This window comes from Artemia franciscana, chromosome 16, assembly GCF_032884065.1.
Source record: "Artemia franciscana chromosome 16, ASM3288406v1, whole genome shotgun sequence".
In the NCBI taxonomy this organism is placed as follows: domain Eukaryota; kingdom Metazoa; phylum Arthropoda; class Branchiopoda; order Anostraca; family Artemiidae; genus Artemia; species Artemia franciscana.
Window position 1 is genome coordinate 14225781 of NC_088878.1, and position 27337 is coordinate 14253117.

Consider the following 27337-nt stretch of genomic DNA (forward strand, 5'->3'; position numbering starts at 1 on the left):
AAAAAAAAGAATAACAAAAAAATAATAAATGTTGGCAATCAGGGTTCGTCAGGGAGATACCACAAGCCTATATGAGTTTCGATGCTCTAGTTCAGTTTCAGGTGTGGCATAATCTTCAGTCATACAAACTACCATTTTTGAAAAAAGATTACTTTTGATAAATGTTACTACACCCAATGTTTCTTCTTTTTTAGAGCCACTTTAGTCACAAGTCCACAATAGTTGGAAAGCAAATAATGAAAAGTAAAAACAAACCAGATTTTGCAAGAATTTCCTCCCGTTTTGCCAAAAACTGCTGAAACTGTGCTGAAAAAGACATTGCTGTTGATTCTTCCAGGCCTAAAATCGAAAATAAAGCATTAGGTTGATAGACACAGAAAACTTTCATCTTTAAAACATTTTAAGCTATTTTGAAGCTCAAAAATGTGCCATAAGCTGACTTAAATATAAACATGAAAGTTTTTTCTTCCTTTGTCCACTTGATCTGCGATATAAAGATATGGGAATGAATCTTATCTGGCTTACGAATAAACACAGGAATAAGCAATATTCTAATTAAATTTAGAGGGTTGGCATGATTCCTGCATAATTTAGTAATTCTGTAAGATAATAAACATAATTATTTCAAGCAATTTAAACCAGTTATTTTGTTGCAAATACCCAATAAACGCAACTCAGTAATGGCAAATTTAACAATAAAATTAGATTCCATTTTTGGAAGCCAATTGGCCCTTTTAGCTTACACTAATACTTTCAAAATAATGCTCCACGGAATGAGAAGGGAGGGGTCCTAGAGACAATCTTCTCAGCTAAGAAAAGACGTATTACAACCCTTTCATTTAAATTGAGACAAATGCCGCGGCGAATAACTACCATTTAGTTTGAACAACCATAAATAAAGGTGCTGTTTTTATCAAATCTGTGTTTTAAAGTTAGAAATTTTCAAAAAGAAATTGAATAAATCAATAAATTAGTCCTGCTTATAACCAGCATTACAAGCATACTCAAAGAAAACACTGCCTAAAATTCGGCATTTCGAATATCCCGTAAAGCTACCCATATTCAAAATGCCAAAAATGAAAAAGGGAAAAAAAAGAAGCAAAATCCAGGACACATGGGGTCGTTTTTTTTCTTTTTCTTCTTTTTTGCAGCTCATATTAGGAATTATAGCGCTAATCAGAATAAAAAAGGATACAAAATAAAAACTTCAGTCCACAAATAAAGACTATATATGTATTTTGGCTCCTACTTTTTGACACATACAAATGTACATGGCATACATTTCTTTTTTATTTTACTAGCCCAATGTCCCAATTAAAAGATAGTGCTTTGTCCCAAAGCTTTGAATGAATGGGAGGGGATGAGGAGCGTATGCGCAGCTGTGTTGGCCAAAAGCGGCTTGGTACTGCAGGAAGTTAGTAGTAGTAGTAGTGATGTCACATTTTTCCGAAGTACAGAACTTTAAAAAAAAATGTTCATACTGTGGTTTGGCAATTCTAATTATTTTACGATGAATCTTGATGATGCCTGATGAGTCATGATGAAGAAATTAAGATGCAAATTAGAAATTAAGATGAAGAAAATGAGAAAAACACATATTCTTGGATAGTAGAACACAATATGGAATTTAGGTCTAACCATTAATCTGAACGACGGATTAGATTTAAATGATCCAGCCATACGGCTTCTGTGGTATAATCCCTAAAATTATTATGAATCTTTTCTATTACCATCACTAATAGTGATAACCCGTTTTACGTTAACAACAAGCAGAAACAAAAGAATCCAAGAGGAGAATGCTACAACACTAAATGCAAATTCAACATGACATATATAAACTGAAAAATAGCCGAACAAACTAGCAACAAATTTCAATTCATAAACAGGCCATTCAGGAAAGTCATTCATAAAATAGCCTTATCGCTAATTTAGTACATATTTTTCTAGTAAACTGAAATAAAATTAAACTAAAAAAGAAAAATCATAGGGATAGACACAGAATTCAAACTGAATAACAAGCATTAGAACTTATTTCATTATAATAAGACTGAGTACCTGAAGCTTTATTTACCTTTAGTTTTGACCAAGTCCTCATCCCCTGAAGTGCGCGCGTATGCCAAATCTGCCACTTTGGGGAGTTTTATGTCCATGTTCGATATATCTGGATGTTGGTGCTTAATATGCATCTAAATAGAATTATATAAAATAACGATCAAATAACTGATTCAAAAAAAAGGTTACTAAGTTAAAAAAAAATATACCTCTTAAAACTATAAATTCAGAATAACAAAATAAGAAAAGAACGATAAATTTATATCACCATCAGTTGTATTGTTTTTAGAAGAAAAGAAATGAACACTAGTTGCTACTAAAAATAACCATATATCTTGAAATATATTTATAAATACATAAATTTGTTTGCTAGATCCCTCACAATAGAGCATCAAGCAATTAATTTATTCAGTGCTTTCTACTGAAAATTTGAGCAGCATTAAAATTGAAACTGAAAAAGTTACCCAAAATTCGTGAAACGGTGCTACTAGCCACCTAAATTTCTTGCTCCAAGTATTTTTCCAGTACTGTATTTTTACCCCTTAATTTTTTTTTTTTTTTTTTTTTACTGAAATGCTTTGGAAGCAAGTGCTTAATTACTTCTACTTATAGTAGCATTTTACGTATTTAAAGTAACTCTAGTAAAAAAAATTCTTATATTTCATAATGTCTAAAGTTCAACAAGATTGAAATGGCACCTTTGAAAAAAGAAATACCCACAGAGAATAAAAACAATTAATACTAAAAGACTACTATACTCTTTTCTTTCAAGAAAACAAGAGAATTTATAACATTTATTAAAAAGGATTTAACGAATATTCAAAAAACAGTTAGTGAGTCTACTGAAACAAAGTGTCCTTCCCCCTCCCCCATTTCTTTTAGTTAAAGAAAAAATAGCAATAAAAATTCACCTAAAATACCAGTATTTAAAAATGTCCAGCCCTGCCCCTTATACTCATCCACATCAACGAATCTAGTTACACTCGTAAACCACCAAAAGTGGTATAACAAGTACCTCCAAGAGGAGATTACCTGTGATGCAGACTTGAAACAGTTCTGTAAATATTGCCTGAAATATCAAAAAAGCTCTTGCTATGTCACATGTTACCAATACTACAACTACTCACATGCAATAGCAGCGCACTTCTGAACGACTTAGTGCACATCCTTCCAGGGCAGATGAAATCATTAGGTGTAGGCACGAAACTATCATCCCGAGGTATGCTTCTAGATATTACTGGTTTTTCTTGAGGCTTCCTCACTTTTTTAGGAGGATTTCGAACAATTTTTCCAAGTTGCCGCAGAAGGTCAGGTCCCAGTGCAAAATTGAAAGAAGATATGGGAATATTCAAATTTTTGGAAACTAAATAATCAGCAATTGATTTCCTTGAATAAAATCTTGCTCCACATGGTCTGTAAAAGAGACAAAATTAAAGGTTTAAAAGAGGTTAAATAAGGGATCATAAAAATTAAAAAGTTAACAAGAAGTCAAAAAAGTAACGCTCTATCACTAGAACGAACTTGAAAATAGTCAAGCTCAAACAAAAACTTTCCATATATAGAGTGCAACACGTAAATTTTAGAGATAAACAAGAAGCAAGTTTTTATCTTGAATAAGATTCGACTCCACTGGGTCGTTAGAAAAGAATCACGCATAAAAAATTTTAAGAAGAAAATTAATAGATGAAGAGCTATCGTTTGCAGGGATCTAAACTTAAGCTTGAAGTAAATGAAGTTCAAAAAATAATTTTTGGCCTACATGTGCACCTTTACAGAACCAGAAGTCAAATAACCTTTCATGTGACTAGCAATAGGGATTATTTATATAGTGCTCTGCACCGTTATATTTTAAGTGCTCGTTTTTGGATATTTTCAATCTTATAAATATGCTATATATATATATATATATATATATAATATATGCTATTATAAATATATATATATATATATATATATATATATATATATATATATATATATATATATATATATATATATATATATATATATATATATATATCATATCGAGTTACGTCAAACATAATCCATTGTACAAAATACATAAAAAAAAATGAGTCAAAAGTCGAAAAGTCAAAAAGAAAAAATAAATAGACAACAATAAAATTAGTGACTAGTTTTACTGGCTATTATACAGCTCAACAATACTCGGAACAAAACTCTCCCGATATCTTTCATGTTTAGCGGGGATGGGAGTCACTTTGGGGACTTTTTGCGATTTTATACAGGAAGGTCTGTTGCGGGCAGGAAGGTAGGCTTCGGGGATGATGGAACGTAACCGGGGGACAGACAGGGTTTTGGTACCGAAACGAAGGCATAGGAGATTCCTTCTCTTGGCCAACGTGGTGAGCTTGAACTTACCTAGTAGATAATAATATGGAACCTTCCCTTCACGTTTATATAGTGCTCTGCGCCGTTATATTTTAAGTGCTCGTTTTTGGATATTTTCAATCTTATAAATATGCTCTGAAGAAAAACCGAAATGCCACACTGGAAAAGCAAACTCCAGTATTGGCCGAGTAAAAGAACAATGAGGTAGGAGAAGATCCTTAGGGGGCAAGAGAATTTTATCAAAAGTTTTAGAAGAGAAACCGAAGGTGATATTGTCTGAGGATGTTTTAAACATAGGCATACCACTTACATACATCAGTAATTGTCACCCCAAGTAGTTTAATGCATGTGACAGAGATTTTGGGAGAAATAGGGTTTGTGAAAGAAGGGGATGATTTTAAAAAATCATCCCCATTTACATACATTATATACAGGAATGGGGTCTGTGAAAGAAGAGAATGATTTAAAAAAATTAACTGTCGTAACTGACGATTCATTAGCGTTAACGTTCACCTTCGACAAAGAAGCCTCCTGTGCAACGTCGTCATGTAATGTCATAATTGAGCTTTTAATATTTCGTCGACAACCCTCAAGTGCAGACAGGTCGTCCACATACTTCCAACGCTCTGAGTGGTCAGTCATGAGGCTATTAACCATTATAAAGAATAAAGTGGGACCCAAAAGGGTTCCCTGAGTGACCCCCAATAGATAGGAAGTGGATAGAATTGCAAAATTTTATATTTAAGCACTTGAGAACGATTTGTTAAAAAGGAGGCAACGATTTTAACTAGAAAGGGACTCACTTTGAAACTCATCAGCAGTTTATTTACAAGGACAAAGTGGTTAATTAGGTCGAACACTTTCTGGAGATCAATTAATAAAAGATTCAACCAAGTATCAGAGTTTTCAAAGTTTTTAAGAATAGTGTCAAGAAGACTAACAAGGTAGTGTAAAGTAGATGTCTCCTTCAGGTTTCCAAACTGTCCTACGTCAAGAAGTTCAAGAACCTCTGCCTTTAACCAATTAGCTAAGAAACCCTCGTATATTTTATGGAAAACTGGGGTCAAGGTGATTGGTCGTACTCCAGTAAAATCGTTCAGGCTTCCCTTCTTTTGGATTGAAGTATTATAGGCCAACTTCAAGTAAGTCGGGTAACATCCACATTTAAAAATACTAACAAAGGGTGTTGACAGTTTATCAAAGAATGCTTCTATTAGATCAATTGGGATATTAATGGGACAAACACTAGTTTTTTTCAGTTTCTGTGTTTCATTTTTTTTTATTATTTCCTTCGCTGAAACTTCCGGGATTTTATCCTTTGAAGTTTCAGGGATTAGATGGGTGTTCAAAAGATGGGGGAACTTTTGTACAATGCTAGCTAGGTGTTTTTTAAGCTCATTAGCTGCCTGTTCAAGCGGTTCATCCAGATGAAAATCAAGGTTCCTTCACGAGCGACTCCCTGTTTCTTTTACTATCTTAAACCATTGCTGAGGTTTGCTCTCTTTTAAGCAATTTAATTTATTCTTACCATGACGAGAAGCAGCACGACGTATTTCTTTATTTATTTGTTTACGGAGGGTTAAGGCATCATCTTTCTTTCCAAGACAAAAAGTTTTAGTTTCAAATGGACTAGTCCCTTTAGTTTTTCATTAATGTAAGGTTTATCTGAGGAACATACCTTCTTGGCAACCTCTGGAAAACATTTTTGGCAATGTGTCAATAATTTTGTTTCAAACAAACCAACCTTTGAATTAAGATTTACACACAACACAACATTATCCCAAATCTCAGACATAATCCAAGATCCAAAATCAAAAAGACCTTGACTTCTTATTGGACGGTACGGAAATTCAGAGACTGAGTAATTTGTGTTAAAAACTAGCAGTGGTTTCAATTGTAGCTTGAAATGATAGCTACCATCGAGGGGAGGAAGGGTAGTTGGAGTATTGTAAAAGGTTTTAAGGTTGGTAAAAATAACATCCAAACTGGTTCCACCTTTTGTAGTAGGGAAATCAACAATTTGCTTAAGCTTCTGATCTTCGCACAGATAATTAAGACTTAGTTCGTTTGCGTCGCCTGCTATAAAAATGCCGGAGTTGGGATACTTTGTCGTCACAAAGTCAATACTTGCTTGTAGCCTATCATGAAAATTACGACAAGAGCAAGCATTCTGTCTTGGTGAATAACAAAATGAGCAGGTGATTAAATTAGTATAAAGGCCGAGGCAGGCATTTAGGCTTAATAGTATCAAAAGGATTTCATCGCTATCACCTAGTCTTGGCACATGGATAAGGGTAGGAGATACGCAATCCCTTACGAAAATCATTACTCCTCGTCCTTTTTTCCCCAGTGGGTAGTCAACCGGGCGCAGCTTTATAAACTGCTGGAAACTAGTCATTTTAAGGAGATCTGGATTTTGTGCCTGGACTTCAGTAACCACAATTATACCACTATGGTTTAATTTATCTGTTGCTTCTAACTCAACTAACTTTTCAAAATTCAAACTTTCGGCGTTCGTAAGGAGGAAAACAGGGAAATAATAACGTTTTTTTTTTTTTAAATCAAACTCCTTAACAACATATTTGCTCAACAAAGCTTTATTCTGAGGCAACTTTGGCAGGGTGTAAGCATTAAAAGTAATGCTGGGAGTGGGGAGAATATCACCTAACAGTGAAATATTATCATTCGGGGTAAAAGAAGAATTTGAGTCCTTGACAAAAGCATACAACATCTGGCAACTGCCATTTAAAATTGATAAAGGTTTTGGCATAATATCTGTATGATTCTTTCCTACAAGTTGATGTTTACAAGGCTACTTCAAGCGAGTATACTCTCTGCATACCTTGTCAAAGATACTACAACACAAACATACTTCTGAAAACACGAACACCCAACCCAAGCCTTTTTGTCTTTACAGATGGATTATTGAGTGGTCAAAGGCTTTGGACAGTCAACTTCGGTATATCAAAAGCAAAGAAGTTGCTGACTAATCAACAGAGGTGTCAAGCTCACATCCTAACTGCATTTTCACGAATAAAGCTAAACAGAAAATAAGCGAGCTCTGTTTCCTAAGGATGAAATCCAAAAATCGGTTTTGGAACACCCATCACGATCGGATGGAAATTTATTGATAAGGGAGCACCCTTTAAAACAAAAACCTCCCAACCAGTAAAATGCTCCAGCTTCACAAATCTCAAATATGCAAAATGTCAAATATGCATGCTCGTTGTATATTGGTGATCCTTTTAATGTAGCTGGCGCCACTTCAAAACCCCTTTTACAACACGTTTTATGCAGTATCGATTTCAAGTAAATAACTTCACGACCTCCTGACAAGCTAACCCATATTATCCCCCCCCCCTTGTCCAGATGGTAAAGCAGACTTGAACACACACCAGTCAATCGATTAATTTAAGGAGGACAAACCAATTTCTGAGTGATTACCTAACAAACAATTTCGTTCAGCGCACTTCTATTTAGGATTATTTTTTTCTCAGTATTTTTCTTTGAAAACACCCCTGCTAATTTTTCAGAAGAAATCACTATAGTAAATTACAAATTTGAGGTAGAGCGAGTTAAAAAAAAACAAAAAAAAAAAACAACAACAAAAAACAGCAGTTGTAAGTCTAGGTAGAAAATTTTTTACTTGGTAAACTTTAATCATCAGGACCACTGACTTTTGTAGTAAGCCTTTTTACCATAACCAAAATAATTGGAATTCCTCTGAAAATTGTTATAACTTTTTATTTTCCTTGTGCTCTGTCCTTACTTCAATAATCTTATTCTGTTTGCATCCATACCTCGCCGAAGACCACACATTTAAAATTGAAACTATTCAAGAAAAAGACCATAAAATTATGCTCGATTTTTCCTTTACTATCTGCGAGGATAGTTTAAATCGATATTACCTGACTTTTGGTACAATATTTCATTCATTCTTTGCTCTTTTTTTGTATGAATGGTTGTATTAAGCTAACGAACACATACAACTGATAAGAGAGATGAATCCAGTCCACCTCTGAAAAAAAAAATCAAACACCATCTAGCGTAACACCAAAAACCACTGTTCTATCAGAAAAAAAAGAAAAAAAAAAGCAAACTTGAGAGCAAATCAATTTCACGATTACATAGGTTTGATAAAGTTTATAAATTTGCATGCCAAAAATAAAAACCAAAACCAAAAGATAAGCTACATATATTTTCATATCTCTTCTTTTACTTTTTAATATGCATTAGGCCAATGTTTGGCATACTAGCCTATCCTCAACTATACTAATATAAGTAATAACAGCAATTGAAAATACACCCAATAAAGTTTTAAATTAAATAATAATTGAATGCGAATAAACTTACACCTTCAATTGAAACATAAAAAATTTACTTATTTTTTATTTATTCTGCTGGCCAATGCTGCACTATCAATTAAGCTAGTAGTTTTATTTCTAAAAAACCCATGTTAAATTGCCAAATTTCCCCTTTTATCAGTTTCCGTACTTTTGATTCGGATATTGACAAAGGACACCCTTATAAGCAAAGAGAGACCTTTAGTGCTAGGTTTTAGCTACTGAATCGAACGCTAGATTCAGTTTTTAGTATTACAAGAAAATACATTAAAGCCTCAATATTGAAACAGCCACCTTGGGGGACAGCAATATTAAGTTGCAGCCTCCCGATGTCCAAGTGATACTGAAGGATAGCTTAGAACTATAATAGCAGCAACCATATAATTTAACATATTTGGATTCACTAAGTTTTTTTACATTAAATACTGGGTTAATTGAAAAAAAACGTGGTAAAAACAAGAACAACATAACAAAACAGTTAACCCTCCTTAAGCCTTCGCTTATTCAGAGTTTATCAAACCCCTAAACATTTATAATATCATTAAATAAAGAAAAAAACTTAAGAAAGAGAAGAAAAGAAATCACTTACCCAGGTCCAGGTCACAACAACCCTACCTACCAAAAATATACTATCAAAATATACTTACGAAATTAAGGAGACCGACCATTTCTTCGCAAAACTATGACAAGGAAGTATTTTTTTGGCAGCAATTATTCTTTTCATCCACCCCTCAGGCAAAACGGGGTCATGAAGAAATATCTCCCCTAAAAAAAGGAAAAAATCTAAATGATTTACAGGGAAATTCATTTAGCTGAGAAGAGAATAAACGGCATTTTAAAAGAACAATAAGTACCAGGCTACTTTTTTACTATCGGAGTTGCAGAAAAATCTTCTACCCTTGCTTGGATTGTCAGGAGTACTTGCTTCTAATGTAGTGTTACAGTGGACTGATCTAAAGAAAAGCCGCTCCAGATGTGAACAGTTTCTTATTTAGAATCGGTTTTAGAATCGGTTTTATTTGCACAATCTCTCGTAGTCATAAAACTAAATGGCGCTTGTGCTTACAAAAAAAGGATTAAATCAACGACAAAAAAATCAGAAGACGAATTAAGGAGATATTACTGGTATATGGGCTACACTGTTACATCGAGGGCATTGCTGTTACATGGGCTAAAATCAACGATTTCTAAACGCGCGGTTGCTACACAATTGAAATCGTATGAAGTCTGCCTTTTAAAAGTTGAAATTACAAGCGGTAAATAAATCCACCTGTAAAACAAGGCTCATAGTTTATAGAACTGATCTCCAATGCGATTTCTATTTTTTAATTTTGATTTCTTTACACGTGGTAATTTACGTTTGTATTATGTTTGACTACTTATGCGACTTAATTTCTCTAAATCCCTATTTATCCAATGTTTATTCTCAATGTTAAAAAGAAAAATTATCAATTTAAGGGACCAATTTTATATAAAAATAATCTGCAGTGGCAGCCCTGTCAGTCCAGTGTGCGATAAGTACGTGCACAAAATTTTGCAACTGCAAAAAAAATAATCTTTCTTTAGATTGATCTTGAGAAAAAAAAACGATATAATGGAAAGAATATAATAAAACGGGAAAAACGACCATACCTACGCTATATCATGGATCAGTACGAAAGTAAGAAATCCACTTCAATGGCGAATTCAGAAATGAATTAACTATTGAGATGTGAAACTCAATGGATCCAGAAAAAAAAGTCCATGCGGTTTTTGCGTCCATGTGAAAACCACAATCGAACTGGCGGACAGGGAGATAAAGTCAGTGCACCTGTGTCCAAGGTATTTTGTATACCCGCAAAGTTAATTCTACGGTATAAACTGCGAGAAATGCAGGACAGTTCTACTAATAATTAGTCACAATAAAAATTTGTTTCCAGTAAGACTGAGCAATCTTTCAAGACCTCGGATCAGCTGAAAAAGATCTTTGGATGCCAGTTGACCAACCTCAAGATGAATTTAAGTTGGCACGTAATTTCAAGGACCTCAGCCTCCCAAATTTTTCCTTTCGGACAGCCTCAAGTGCAGATTGTCCAGATGGATTTTAAGAAATATTCCTGAACGAAAGGAACCTGCGTCAGAAGAGACCAGAATTGACCATTAGAAGTGTTTAATGAGCTAGAGGAAGTTGCAGAATTGAAGTGTCATAGAAGCCTCATAAGTTCTAACGAAAGCCTGGAGAACAAAATTACAACAGCCATTAATTATGAATACAATGCTTTTACCGACTAAGTAAAGTCTGGTAAAACTCCGCATACACTACTATCTTGAGTAACGATTACAAGGATTTTGAAAATAACTCCCTCAAACACATCCTGGAAAAAACCAAGCAACCATTGATTGTTCGCAGTACTGGGCTACATGGCACGTATGGACGATGACAGGCTCCCATGCAATTTCTGGTGATGGATTCCCCATAGTATTAGAGGATGCGGCAGGCAGAAACTGACGCTTGGCCGATACTTTGAGAAAGATGCTAGACTGGTGGGAACATCTTTGGAAGATCTGTGGCCACAAGCTCTCCAAAAGTCGTCGTGGGGAGGCATCGTTGTCGTTTTATATGAAAGCCGACGTAGGTAATGCTTTATATAAGATTTCCCTAAGATCCTAAGCTCAGGACTTGAACACCAAGATCTTGGAAAAATACAAAGGAGTGGCAACTGCATAAATAAGTGGAATTACAGTTTCTTTCTTAGGCCCCACTTAAATCTCAATGTATAAATTTAGGATCCACTCAACATATAAATATGCATGACGATGGCTATGGCTGTGATTTTCACATGTCTAGTGCCTTATATTTTATTATGACAAGAATCACCGCTGATCGGCATGACCGTGTAAGGCGTTTAATAATAAAAATCTGTTATCTTCTATTTTCCTTTTTTGTGTTCAAAAAAGGAAAAAAAGAGAGACAGAGAGAGAGAGGGAAAGGGAAGAGAGAGGGAAGAGATAGGAAGAGACACAGAGAGAGATGGGCAAAGCAAGAGAAAGGGAGGGGTAAGAAAGATGCAGATATATTTATTTCTTTAAAAAAAAAAACACAATCAGAGATCCCACAAATTTAGGATCCACTCAACATATAAATATGTATGACGATGGCTATGGCTGTGATTTTCATATGTATAGTGCCTTATATTTTATTATGACAAGAATCACCGCTGATCGGCATGACCGTGTAAGGCGTTTAATAATAAAAATCTGTTATCGTTAATTTCAAAATTCTGTGGTCATTTGAAATAAGTGGTCCGAAAGTTCTTATTCGGAGGAGGAACTAAGCTAATTCAGTAAGTAGTCTTTTTCATATTTGCGGCCAGATTTTTTAATGTTTGTTTTGATTAAAAAGGCCATCAAGACTTGTGATAGTTCATTGTATCCTACAAATTATCTTATCTTGTTCAACAATTGTCATAAATAACCTTATCTTGAACAGAAAAACAAAGAAAAACAAACCTGTAGCTGGGCTTACTGGACTGTCAGACCGTGAAACACATTGTACGACTTGTTCATTGAAAACCTTCGCTTGAATGTCCTTATTGATAATTATCTTCTTAGCTATCAGCTTATTAGGTGTAATTCCTTCGCTAGCATTAACTTGATTTAATTCGGCCTCCACTTTCCGAGTGTCCAATTCTTCTATCATTGGAGGTTTATCTTCAGTTTTCAATGCTGCAATTCCGAGATTTGCAAATATCTGTGTTGGCATTTTTGAAGGTTCTACTTTTTTAGCTAAATATTTCTTATCAACTGGGCCAGGCTCATCCTTATGCAGCTTTAATTCTTCTTCAATCGAGAGCGTTTCCTCTGGGCTCTTTTTAGAAATTCCGAACTTCGGGAGTGTCGTGTCTGGAGGCTGCATTTTTGACATCAAGTTTTTCCTATCTAAAAGGCCAGCTTCGACCTTCTTAATTTTAAGTTCATCTGTCTTCAAATACTTTTCGTTGGTGTTGTTTTTTGAAATTGCAAGACTTAGAGACACTTCTTCTTGTACTTTGCGAGGTTGCAGCATTGGCAACAACTGTATCTCATCACTAGTGGGTTCTATAACAGCAATTGGTTTCGTAGCCTTTGTATCTCCAGGCTCAGTCATAGACTTAGAAAGCTCAGTTTGGACATTGCTTCCCCCCTTATTAAAATACTTTTTCTTCGTCTCACCACAATGAAGATCACTAACAATTTCAGGTGTATCACTCTCACTATCAGAGGAAAGTGTGACGCTAGCTATTGCTGCAGACCTCCTCCCACTGGATTTAGGGTTTCCATAAGCAACGGAAGTTTGATCCGGTCGTTGCCTAATTTCCCCAAAACTTGTCTTAGCGTAAGTTCTTGGGTAAGCAGTAGATTCATTCGGCGAGCTTACTCGGCGGAGTGGACTAAATAGTTCTGTAACAGAGAATCTTTTACTTCTCTCCCTTCGCGCGGCTTTTTCAAGAAAGACTGGTGTTAGCGCATCACGAGCGTTCAAATTTGTGGCAACAGGAAATACACAAGACTTATCATCCGATTGAAAAGAAGAAACGCTCGAAAACGAATTGACACTCGATGTTCGTCGTCTTCTTGCAGAATGTGATACCTATAACAGAACAAACGATAAATATGCAACTGATTTAGGAGAAAATTATTTAATACCATAAGCTGAAAAACTGTACGTAATAGTATATTTCATTTTGTTATCTAGATTCAGTTCTATTATACAAAATATATAAAGGATCTGCAAAGAAATCTATACGTGCATTTTTCTTAGCACACCATAAGAGATAGGTAAATTCCTATGCTTTATCAAGCTTAGCTGAAATAAAGATCAGTCTTTGAACATAGCCTATAAGCATCTAAAAGTCAGTTAAGCATTGAAACAACATTCTTAATGCTCCATTGTGTTTCTTTTTATATTTTGTTTATATGTTATACAGAACAATCCTTTTACCACAGTGAGTTCAAGACAAAAAGTACAATCTAGAGAAGAAAAGAACATGCATAAATAAAGTAGAAGAGAAAAATATTCAAAAAAGGAAAAAAGAGAGACAGAAAGAGACAGGGAAAGGGAAGAGAGAGGGAGTAAGAAAGGGGAGAGATAGGAAGAGACACAGAGAGAGATGGGCAAAGCAAGAGAACGGGAGGGGGTAAGAAAGATGCAGATATATTTATTTCTTAAAAAAAAAAACACACAATCAGAGATGCCACAAAGGCTCTATGGCCTGTATAGTAGGAAAATCACGAAACAAAACTTACATATATTAAACTATTAATCGATTAAGCACATAAAATTTAAAAACAAGTACTGAAAAAAAGAATTGATATAAATTGCATACGATGTCATATTTGAGTTACTCATCTTGAGGTCGTCTTTTACTACATCCAGCTACGAGAAAGTTGAGGGCTTATTCCTGTATGAGATATATGATGCAATTTCATTATTTGAATAAATGACAAATAAAACATTTACAATATCAATATAACATCTATACAACACATATAACATCCATAGATATGTTGACTGAAAAAATAATAATACAAGACACAACGGGAGAACTAGATTAGATAACGTTGGATGACAACTAATCAGAAGTAGGCTAAGTAGCTCAAATAATTGAAAAAATGATTAACACAGTATTGAGTCTATCTGCATTGCAAAGGTGAGAAAGTTCAGCTCGCTTTATCTTAAGCATCTGTTTACTTCACAAAAAATATTTGGCACTATTCCAGAGGAGAATTTTCATTTATACAACAAGCTAAAGTAATTAAATAGAAAATCAATACCAAAATCAAGAGCCACCCCGCAGAAACCATCAGTACCCTACATTTTAAACTTGATTATATCCATACTTCACGTCACAACAAAGTCGCTATTTATATGGGACTGAAGGCCAAAGTTAAGCTTTTCAATAAATTGCGCACAAAGATTGGAAAAGCTTAGAAATTATGCATAGAAAATCTACCCTGAGAAAAAATTCAAAGTATAAAAATGAAAAAAAAAAAATAAAAAAGGCTATTTTCTAACTATTTATAAATTAAATATACCCTTTAAAAAACCAACCACTAGACGCTTGAATGTACTAAATGAATGACAGCCCCGAGCAACAGCTGGAAGCATATTCCATACTCTTGAAGAAGTAACCAGAGGCCCAAAATCAGATCGAACACAGGGTGTGGCAACGACACTTATATTATCACTTCATCGCAGGTAATATAAAGAGCTTTCAGATACAAAAATAGGAGGCTAAAACATAAATGGAAGAGTTCCATGTAACCGTGTAAAAGTAAACGAAGCACATGCAAGGAAGTAAACTGAACGGAAATTAAGAGGGGTTTAACAGCAGATAAATTTACAAGCTTTACAACTAGTCTTTACAGCTTTACAATAGGCTTTATCATGAAGATACGCTAAACTCCGCAAATTTGACTGGAAAGTTAGCATCCAAATGACAGTACAATAAAAAATGTATGATTGAATCAAGGTAAAGAAAAAAAACGTAAGATAGATCTAGGAAATGTTTGCTTCAGCTTCCGAAGTCATGATTCCTGACAATCTTAACCTTTAAAGCATTAATGTGGAATTTGAAAGAGAGATTCTCATCAAGAAGGATCCCAAGGAATCAGACAGAGCCACTTTCAGATATAAAGGGAGTACCATGTGACGTGTGTATCACACAAATACTCGGAAACGGTGAAGATATTTTAGAACAAAACAAAAATTTAGACTTGGAAACGCTAACAACCAAATAGTTCACATTAAACCATGAAAGAACTCTCTCAAATAGAGCAAGACGATTTTTTTCCAATGAAACTTGACCAAATCCGACCGTAGCTAACGTACTGTCATCAGCGAAGGCAACTAGGCTGTCATCGGAGTTTGACTGGAATTTGGGCTCACCAACACGACTGGGGTGACAGACTGTAACAAAACTTTTGAACACGAATCTTTAATGCATAAAAAAGATCTCTGATGTAAATAAAAAAAGCATTGGTCCGAGGACAGATCCTTGGGCGACTCCGTTTTCAAACTTAAAGGCATTTATAGGGTTCTCGCCAATAAAAATCTTCCTATTCGACAGATAAGAATTGAGCCAAGAGTAAGCGATTCCACGTACTCCAATATGTCCGAGTTTTACTAGAAGAATGTCATGCGTTATAGCGTCAAACGCCTTCTATACGTCCAAAAAATGAGAAGCTGGGATTAAACCAGACTCTAAGGCTGAGTGAAAGAAACTAAGGAGCGAAGCACGTGCATTCTCAGTCGAGTGACTGGTACGAGACCCAAACTGAAAATTATGAAGAAACAGTTTTGCATCAAGGAAGCTTATGAGTCTAGAAAACATGGCCTTTTAAAAAATCTTGGTGAATACTGACAGGAAAGAGATTGGTCTATAGTTTGAAGGATTACTCTTGAGCCAACTTTAAATAGGACTATTACTCTTGCCCTGTTAAGTGAATATGGGAAAATACCAAAATCAAAAGAAGCTTGATCAAGCTCAGGTAAGGGCGAGACAATTGCTGATAAAATGAACTTGATAACATTAGTAAAAATATCATCTGGATCAGACGACGAAGTACCTTGTAGGGAAGGGACAATCCTACAAATTTCGGATTCACTTATGGGCTCAACCCCCACGGATTTTAGACAAGCCAGGCGTAAATACGACTTGTAATCCAGATCCGAAGTTGCTGGAAAAATAGTTGCTGAAGTGGTTTTCCCAAAAGTTCAGAAATAAGACGTTAGTTGACTTTCAGCACCATTTCTGTCGGATAACAGCTGGCCATTGATCGAAAGACTTTCTGGAAGAGCTGATTTGAGAGGGCCAGGTTTAAGAACCGAATTAATAAGTTTCCAGGTTTTCCTAACATCTTTTCCACAGTCAGAGAACTTCCTAAAATAATTATCAGACTAAGCACGGCGAATAAGTGATTTAAATACGTTCCTGTAACTCTTATATTCATCCAGGTAACGAACTAGAGAAGAAGCTTTCCAATTTTCCAGAGATAATTCTCTCTATTCTCCAGCTCTTGAGTTAACCGGGAGCCACCCGAAGGCTTAAAGGCTCCGATTTTTTTTTTTGGTCAACATCGCAAAGATAAGGGGTTACAGGTTTAAGTATTGCAGAACGAAATATAAAACAAAACAATAAAACAAATCATAAAGCAAAACAAAACGCAAAATATCAAAATCTGGTATACGTTCAGACTTACCCCACACTTGTTGAGACAAACGTAGTTTTAAAATTTGCAGGTTCTTTTCGCAGAAGTGATAAGAAAACTTATTTGGACTGCAGTTCTCGTAGACAGAGACTCAGGAAGGGCTAACTTCGAAAAAATAGGCAAGTGACCTGAAATGCCGCTTACCAAGAGCTACCGGAGCTACTAAGAATTGATAATGAAGAAAAAATATTATCAATTTGAGTGGCTGTTGTTTCAGTTAACACAGAGAAATCATCCAAAAGATTTCAGTTAAAATCACCCATGACGACCCGATCTCATGGCTGATTTGGATTCCTTTGGTTCATTAAGAATTCCTTTGGTTCATTAAGAATATCTAAGAAACTCGGAATAAAACCGCTTGGAGCACGGTAAACCTCACCAATAACAATTTTTTTTATGAGACTGAAGTTTCAACAAACACTGATTCAAAAACTCCTACATTCCTATAAAGATCACTACGAATAGAATATGAAAATTTATCAGACCCAGGAAGAGCAAGACCCCTGTTTCCTATCTGAAACCAGGAAGAGCAAGACCCCTGTTTCCTATCTGAACCTGGTTCAGTCTTTCAGAAAAATAACCAGTTAAATCAAAAACAGAATTATTACGACTATCAAAAAAATATCTCACACAGACCAACAACACGTGGCTGCAAATCATCCATCAGAATTTTAAGTTGACCATAGAAAGAGGTTAGCCAATGGGTATTTAGCTAAAGCACCGAGAGACTCTCACTCCCCTCAGTACACCCAAAATCTGTTACATAATTACTATTTAAACTAGAAAAAGAAGTTAAATCAACCAAATTAACATTAGTCCCAATCGTATTAGTTAATAAGCCATCAATATCAAGCTGATCTATTTCTAGAGAAGAAAATTGGTTTAATGAAACGGTGAAATAGTCTGAACCCCTATAATTAAATATGGGCAACCACAATAACCATAAAACATATTTCATCCCAGCTTAAATGAGAAAATATTTATAAACAAAACTTATTTAACGAAAACAAACAAATTCAAAAACGTTCTGTGGAATGAATGGGTATGATTCTTTAGAAGGGCTAAAAAAGGTAGGGGCAGCTTATATTGACAATTTTACCTGATTATCATGAAAGGTATCTTCTGCCGCTGACTCAAAAGGTTTGTTTTTAAAAAGAGAAGCGACGTCTAATTTTTTGTTCCTAGCTCGTCTTTCTTCTTTTGTACCAAGTCCAGTCGTGTCAAAAACTGACTTAACCAACGGCTCCAATACAGGCTCTGGCGGGGGATCATACATCTAATATACATAAAAAAATTAGTATACTAATATAGAGTAAAACATTTACATATACACCTTGTATAAGAGGGAATTTCGGTATGAATCTTCTTTTACCGCACAAGTCGGAAAATAAGATGTAAGACATAAATTTCGCGATTTTAGACCCTTTCAGATCTGATTATAACATTTATTTCTAGTCTTATCAATCTTCTTTTTTGGCATAAACATTTCTCTATTTATCGAACATTTCTCATAATTCACACTAATTCAAACTAGTTCACCTGAGAAAGCATTTGAGTAAGAGTTCATGAAGAATTACGATGACTACAGACGCACCAGGATCTAACCTTCGAGGGAAGGGGGTAAAAAAAAGTCTTTATTATGGAGAGAAAGCTCAAAAGGCATAAAACCCTTTTCTTGAAGGAGGAGCTTTTGGGAGGTGTTTAAAGAGACCCTATGTCCTCCATTGTGCAGGCATTGCCTTAATATATATAAGATCAATCCATTCCAAAAGGGATGTAAGAATGTACTGGTTTCATGCTTTGACCATAAGAAAATATTCTCAGGAGATATATTCTATAATTACGATACCCTATGATTCAGACTAATCCACTGTGTACGATCAAGTCGTATGTAAAAATGCTTAGGAAATAAATTTGAAACTTAGCATCATTTAATTAAGACAACTCCTAATACATGTAGTAGGTACTTTTACAACCAATTCTGAAGAAATACAACTTATAAATAACAAAAACTGATAACGAGAATTATAAGAAGATTTTTCTAACTGAAGTCAGGATTTAATACACAGTGCTAATGATTACTACAAACAGACACAATAGCCAGCACAAACTATGCAGTCTAATATCAAGGAGCAATTGCTGTATATTTAGAGCCGTAACTTTACACTGAAAAAAGCTGCAAGCAGCATCAGTCCATTCAATAAAGACACTCTTTTTGGCTCATAACTATTCCATCAGCCAGAAACAATCTGATATTAACTGAATTGTTCATGGTAAACAACGGTAAGAAAACAATCACCCTCGTTAATAGAAACTGGAAATCTATAAAATAAAAAGTTGGAAAATAATATTTAAACTGAATCCATTTTTTATGCTGATCTCTATTACACAATGTTCATAAAGTTAAAAACTTACTTAAATACGTTATTGAGGCATTAAGATTTGCATAATTTTTGAAAAGGAACAAATAGAATCAATGCCAGTGAAATCTTGATAACAATCACATCACATAATTCCACATTTCCAAGAACCGTAAAACGAACGTTCCAGTCCTCTATCTACAAAAATCCATAAATTTCGGTTAGTTCTTCCCAATGGCAATGGCATCAAACTGAAGACTTTAGACATTGTTAGAGGGCACATTTTGACAGCAATTTTGAGCTCTAATCGCCATTTTAAGTAACGCCATGAAACGCCAATTTGGGCCCAAGTACGGTCAAAACACAATCCAGCGTAAATTCTAATATAGCCAAATATTTCAACACTATTCAAAAGCGTTATTGCCTCCTAATGACGAGATATCAGAAATATGTTCACTTAAGTAAGGAGAGGGGGAAATATGCACATTTTTAGATTTTACACAATTTCCATACTTTTAAGAAACACTTCTATTCATCTTGGAAATATACAGGAATTAAAAACATTAAATAAGATACAAGTTTTTTTGGCATTTGTAGCACCGAAAACAAACAAAAATTACCTTATATGTGGGAGAGGCTATCATACTTTCAATGGTCTTTATTTCAGCTTTATTTAAAAAAAATTATTTCAACTTATTATGTGTCTTTCTTGATAGTAAAACAAAATTTTGAAAACTGACTGTATCAATTGACTGGGCGTGCCCATATTAGGAATACGATATAAGCACCACTAACACAAATGCCACCTAAGAGCTTTTAAAATACAACAGCTGATTTGTTCTAAGAAGATTTAACAAATCACTAGGAAATGTAAAAGTTATGCGCAAGATAGAAAAAGTTATGATACAAATTCATCATCCCTAAACTTGGAAGGAAACTGAATAAAATTTCAGAACTGTTTGCAACTTTATTTAGCGGCACGTAAAATGACAAGCTATAAGTCTTAGAAAAATCAAGTGACCAAACTGATAAAAGTTTTAAAAATTTAGAGTGTCCTTACTCCTGTGTTTAGAAACGACATTTTCAAAATCAAAATAAGCTCATTTTATTAATTAAAACTGCAAAAAAGCCAATTCCAGTCCTTGTGAAAATTAGTTGCACCTCCAGCAGAAAATGTTTCTCTCTGGAGAAAAGAAATTCAACAGCTTGCTTATTTTACTCTATAGCAATGATAATCTAATAATTGTTGACACGGAAAGAAAAAGACAAAAAAATAAATTTAGGTTAATAAAATCAAAACATAAAAGTTATAAATAGTAAGCATATACCAATCTTTCTTTGTCTGCTTCGGTCATCTTTTGTATTCTTGAAGATTTGTAGGTTTTAACAAACCCATCATAAAAGCGAATTTGATACGAATCACCTGCAAAGAATACAGATAGTTAACATTTCAATATGGTAAATAAAATGAGTATTAACGGGGTTGTAACTAAAAAGTCTAGTTCGATAACAGGCCATGAACTAAATATAGTTTCAAAAAACGCGTTAAACTCGACTTTTCAAGGGTGGAGAGGTGCATACAAGTTACCTCATAGGTAGGACAGGGAGAGGTATAAGTACACATTTCATAGGAGGGGAGGTCGAAACCAAATATATAATAAATCTTAGACCCCTCCCTCAATACGTGCAGAAATGAAGAGTAATTTGACTCTCAAATAAGCAAAGAGGAAACAAACAAACCTACATCAATTTATTCTATTTTCCTCTTCACAACTTAAGTCCATTGCACCCAATCCTTGGGCTCGGGCTTAATAGGCAAATTAGTTTAAGTCTTCAAAAACGGAAACAGTTCATTGGTGATTTTTACGTTAATTCTCCCTTTACTTTTTCGGTGCCTCGATTGCTGTTTGGTCTGTGGTCTATAACTGTGATCCTGGCTCCGGTCGACAGTACAGTGCCACCACCGAAAATGGAGAGGAATTAGAGTTTTAGAGCCAAATACTATTCTGATACCATCAAGTATTGCAGTTTATGATCGAGATCAAATATGACATCTACCTCGTTAATAATTTTCTCGTGTTTATATAAACTTGCTGAAACTGTAATTTCCAGTAGAATAAATTTCTTAGCAACTGCCCTCGACGGTTTTTCAACCCGTTATCATTCCTTGGAGTTTCGGATTCACTGAGGGAGATTTTCCCCTGGAGCCCCCTGTCTCTTTATATTCATTAATGACAAGAACAAAAAATAGTACTTTCGACTTATCAGAATGGCCAGCACTAAGAGTACCCGTCCGAATAAAATCAACTACTCAAGTTTTGACAACAGTGAATGAAGAACCATACTCAATAGCGTTTTAAGATATCATAGTCAAAATAGTCAAAGGTATAGCTTGTTGTTTATAGCGGAAATGACATAATTACTTTCTTGTAATCCGGTTAGAGAATGGTGTTTATTTATCTACAATAAAACCAGTTCAAGCTCTTTCGGCTCTTCAGTGAAAATATTAGAAGTTTCCTTGGGCTTTCACAGAACTTTACACAATTTAGATAAAAATGAAACAAAACAATGGACACTGCAGCAAATACAGTATATCAATCGTAAAATTTCATCATGCTTATTTTTATCTCTATTTATAGCAGAACTTTTCAAGTGCCAAACCTTACCACGAAAAAGAAGCCGTAAGTTTGACTTCTCAAAGAGAGAAATTCCGCCCATACTAAGGAATAACCTTAGAAGAACAGTGCACTCGGTAACTTTCTCTACCAAACAAAAGTCCTTTTGTACATGCTAAAGGCAAGTTGCTATGTGCAGAACATCTTAACATGTCCAGACCCCCATCTTTTTATGCTATTACGACAGAAGGCGGGGAACTTAAATTATATACATCTGTTGTCGTTAATTTTTTCTCTTAAGTTATTTTCTTTTCTTTACTTACTTCATTAGGCTAATTTATTTTTCTAGTATTTTCAGCAGTATTTCATGGCTTTCCTTTTTTTGCGCGTACCCGGGTGGGTGTTATTTTCTATTGATTGTGAACTCATTGTTTTTACCATAGGGTTCACAAAACAACTTCACAGTCAGGCTTTGGCTTTGTTTCTAGGGTTACATTTCGTATAGTCCTTAAGCTGGTTACATCTGGATAAAAAAATGGGGCATGTGTAATATAGACAATAACTTATGATTAGATTTCAGCAAAACTATATTATTTTTGTAAACTAGAATGAAACTGGTTTGTTTCACTCCGTTGTTGACGAGAAAAACTTTTGGGCGGGACGATTAGCTTCCAATTTCACAGGATTTTCCTACAGGAGTATAATTGCTTATAATATATTTTCCGTTCATGTGTTTAATCTTCCATTGTTGCCATTAAAGAGACAAAAATCCTCTCCTTTGAACTAAAGAGCGTTTAATCAAAAGTGTTTTCTTACAGGATTATGATTATTTAGAGATATATTTTTTGTTCGTGTGTTTAGTCTTCTATAGTTGCCACGAAAGAGACAAATGCTCTCCTTGACTCTAAAGAGCGTTTAATCAAAATCTACTGAATAAATTTAAGAGATATAGGTACTTTCACTGGAGGGATAAAGGATATTACATATGGTGAGCAGTTTTTCTTGATTCTTTCGATGTTGAGAGACTTATTCTCGGAAATTCAAGAAATACAATTTTTGTACCAAGAGCCTGACATTCTGGTGCAAAGTATATTAGACCTAAAGGAATGGCAATCTTGGGCATTTGAACTTGGGTTTAATAGGAATTATGGAGATATACTAATGCCATTGACACTGCAACAAACAAAAAGGTTAAATTTTAATTGCTGAAAATTTGGAATCCAATAATGATGTATTCTTATTTTGATCAAATCTAAAGTTTTATGAAAGTAAGTAGATTCATTGGTTTAATAACTATTTTTCAGGGTGGCAAACAGGGCTCACCAGTCTCATTTACGTAACATATCAATCTCACTATTTTCGATCTAGCAGTCCCAACAAAATGGCACCAAAGCCACTAGTTTTAGAAACTGGACTGCGAGCCTCAAAACCAAGCCGAAGATCCGAAATTTCGACCTTTTGGGGTAAAAGATCGTATTTTTCTCATTTTTCTTCTGCTAGTTCTTTATATTTTTCGATGTCGACTTGCTTCCAGATAGAATGGAAGCATAGTTTTTGTTGACATACTTATTTTGGCTATAGATGTAGCCATTTGGAATTTGGACTACCCGAAAGAGGCAAAATTGGCATATGTAATAGGAAGAAGGAATAAAAAAAAGAAAGTACTTATTTAATAGGTTGAATTGGTCAACGGAGATGCTACTAATTCAAGTGTGAGTAATTTAATTCAAAATTTCAGTTGATACTTCACAGTACGGGTAGATTATAAGGTAGGTAATCATTTTCTGTACGCATTTTGTTAACACTCAAATGAAGAAAGATCAAGGCGAATAAATCTTTCAGAAATTTTCAAGGGTTAATTTTTGGATTGACTTCTAGAGGTATTATTTATATAGCTCTAACACTTTCTTTGAAATATGAAAAAAACTCTTCATTGTTTCAGAGAAGCTTTCTATCAATACGAGCAAATTAATGCAAAATTTCAAGAGAGGAATTCCTAGTGGCCTTTTGACGTTCATCAAAATACTGAATGTTGGTACAGTTTCTAAAAGTAGTGGTTTCGGAGCCATTTCTTTGAGACCTGTGGTCCAAAATGGCGAAAATTGTGTGTTCCATTTTTAAAATGACCCAAGCCCTGGTGAACAATCTTCACCATCCTGTTTCATTGACCAAAACACAGACTGGTTCGAAATATTCTTTTTTTTCGGGGGGGGGGGATATAAAGATGGTGTTGGTTCGTTTTGTCTCAAAGAAAATTTTCGGCTCCTTTTCTTATCAGCTTCCATGCTTATTATTCTAGTGATTTAACAAATTATTTTCTATCATGATTTGGATTAGTCATCGTTTTGCAGAGAAAAGAAACAAAGGTTAAGAGACAAATGCTGTTGCAAAGAATACCGTGCTTGGTTCAGTTATTTATACACGAAAAAAAAGACTAAGATATATTTTTATTTCTGAATATGTTTGAAAAGCGATACATGTTTCGAGCAAAACTTCTTCAAGTGATGATCTCACAAGTAATAACAGAAAAAAAGGAAAAGATAACCGCTCATTTAACTGAAATCAGGAAAAAGAATTTTGGGCCAGTGATTTTTGGATCTGAATCCAATACAACCACATCAAAAAATCACAAGTTTCTATTGCTTGATCTATTTAAGTAAGCTGTCACATAATGAAGTACATGGTGGATTCTTCCCACATCTCTAATTTCTGATAATTTCATCCACAGTCTGTCATGTTTTGATATAATACACCAGCTTCTGCTTTTTTCAAATTCAGGAACAACCTTGGCAACCTAAGACGTGCTTCCAGCACAAAAATAAAATGATTTTTCTGTATTATTGTATTAATTTAATGAAGTGAATTCTTTTGTTTATTTGTTTTAAATTTAGAGTGTTATTTAGCCTCCATATAATGGGCCATGGAGCCTTATGGAGGCCATTGGTATAGTGTTCTTGTATATATTTGTTATAATAATAAAAGTAACTGAACTGATCATTCATATAGCCACTTTCAGCCAGTCTCAGTTAAAGGCTTGATGGTAAATATTTTTCATAAAGTATGCATGAGATCAAACATCCCACACCTCGTTTATTGCCCGATAAAAGTTTTCAGAGGAATCACCAGAGACATAATCCAGATTAGGACTTTTTTTTTTTAGAAAATCACAAGATTTAGAAGAACTTACTTTCTACATCATACGCAAGAATTTGAGCTGGGAAAGGTTTTGGTTGATTTTTCCATTTAGCCATCACTTGCTCACCCACTTTAAAGTTCTGTGGGGTTTTAGGCTTCTCCATAGGTAATCTTAAAAAAGGAAAACAAAATAATAATAAAAAAAATAGTTGTAACTGCAGTTGAACTTTAATACCAAGAATATTAAAATTACTAAAGATGTGTACACCTAGTATATAAATATAATAGGTTTAAATAGGTCCAATCACTAGTATGATGCACACATACCACTGAACCCCATGGTGTTTGGCCCATGAAAGACGGGGAAAGACTCACAAGTTAATTAAACACTATACGCACTAAATCAGAGAGAAAAATAAATAAAAATAAGTCAAGAGAACTTCAACTTTTTTAAACTAGCTAAATGAGTGACACTACCAAGCTGATTCAGGTATCATTTTCCATACTATATCACTAAAGGTCTCACTGATTGAAGCAGGATCTCATGGATAAACTGAATAGAATCTGAATACGATTTATATTACCAAGATGATAATTATTTGGATAACTGGTAAAAGATGGCGGAATATTAAGACGCCAAGGGAGGTGGTCTTGGAGTTGAGATAAGGCAAAACCCGCACTTGAAAGAATGTAAAGTGATTCGAGATTAAGTAAATGAAAAGCTCTTGAAGGACTAGTCAACTGAATGAGGCCTCAATAATGTGGATATCAACGAAGACATACAGATAATTGGACAGTAAGAAACATGAGATTAGATCAAGCAACGGAATAGGACTTTCAAAAGTGATCCAGGAAAAAGTATGCTAAAGCTTTCTCAAAATATCAACACTCATGCATATGTTCATCTTAATCAAATTAATGTTCATAAATCTCGAAAGATTTATCTTTGCCATAAAGAACACCCAAGAATCAAACACACTGATCTTTAGATCTACTAATGATGCCATTTGACAGATACATTTCAGATGATTGAGGAAAAACCTGAAAGACACGCGAGAAAATAAAATCTCTCAAATCACTTTATAACTTGGAAAAATTAGGGCAAAATAGCCAGCATCAAACCACAGAAGCACAATCTCAAACAAATTTATTAGATTTAAATGAAGTTCTTATTAATTTCTCCCATAAGTGTAAAGGGTCTTGTCGTCAAAGAATGAAACAAGAACATCCAAAGATGGTCCTATTATTGACATGATAACGTTTAGGATAACTAAGTCTATAGCAACTTACAGATTTAAACTTTAAACACATACAAAAGATCATTTACATAAACTAAAAATACCACAGGGCTTAAAACTGATCCCTAATGGACACCGTGATTCACTTCTGAGGGTGAGCAGAAAAGCCGAACAACTGAAATTATTCTACCATTCAAATAAGACTTAGACCAAGAAAATACATAGCACAATATGATAAAATGAAGCAACTTTGCCAACAGAATTTCATGGATTGTGGAGCCAAATACCTTACGAGCACCCAGGAATATAGGAGCAAGACTAAATCCAGATTCTCACGCAGTATGTAAAAAAATTCAAAAAGTCACAAACGCAGTCTCTGTCGAGTGTTTCATTCGGAAACTGAACTGAAAATCATGAACAATATGTTTAGAAGATTTTCGAAGATTTTACTTATTATAGATAGCATGGAAATTGGCCGATAGTTTGTTGGGTCTTTGCTTAGCTCACTATTATATGAAATTAAATTTCAAAAAGCGGTTTTTTCAACCGAAAGTAAGGAGCAACATTAAAACTTAAAAGAAACAGAGATTATTCCGTATACGAAGGGGGCTGCTTTTTCCTGAATGCTCTCTTCACGCTAAAGTTTTTAAGCACTTTTAAAAATGTTACTTATTCTAAATAGTCCATGTGTTTCAGGAGTCGTTCTTTAATAATTGGAACAAAAGGTCTAGCTTTTAGCGTAAAAAGCGGGGCATTGAGGACGAGGCGGTCCCCCTCACATACTGGATAATTTCTGTTCGTTTTTAGTTTTAACGTTACTCCTTACTTTCAGTTAGAAAAATTTATTTCTATTCCGTTTCTGATCATTTTTCAAATAATGCCGGGAAACCAGCCTACCCATCCATGGAAATTCCTCCACTAATGAAAAGTTCTATTGCTAAAAATGGTCTCCTATGAAATTACTCGGGGTCAATTCCAGCCTTGCAGCAAATTCCCCCAGAAAATTTCTTGCAGAC

The 27337-nt window shown here is 34.6% G+C and overlaps 1 protein-coding gene across 2 annotated transcripts in view; it reads right to left on the reverse strand.

Annotated features, from left to right (window-relative positions):
• The window catches only part of LOC136037106 (PHD finger protein 20-like), an 80770-nt gene that overhangs the window by 21740 nt on the left and 31693 nt on the right, over positions 1-27337 (reverse strand). For both annotated transcript variants that reach the window (XM_065719568.1, XM_065719567.1), the window contains 8 exons: positions 25136-25254; positions 20662-20756; positions 18073-18249; positions 12234-13353; positions 9392-9509; positions 3180-3465; positions 2072-2186; positions 256-339 (listed from right to left, as the gene is read on the reverse strand). In XM_065719568.1, coding sequence (XP_065575640.1) covers positions 256-339; positions 2072-2186; positions 3180-3465; positions 9392-9509; positions 12234-13353; positions 18073-18249; positions 20662-20756; positions 25136-25247 — 2107 coding nt within the window. In that variant the 5' untranslated portion in view covers positions 25248-25254. The remainder of the gene's footprint in view (positions 1-255; positions 340-2071; positions 2187-3179; positions 3466-9391; positions 9510-12233; positions 13354-18072; positions 18250-20661; positions 20757-25135; positions 25255-27337) is intronic.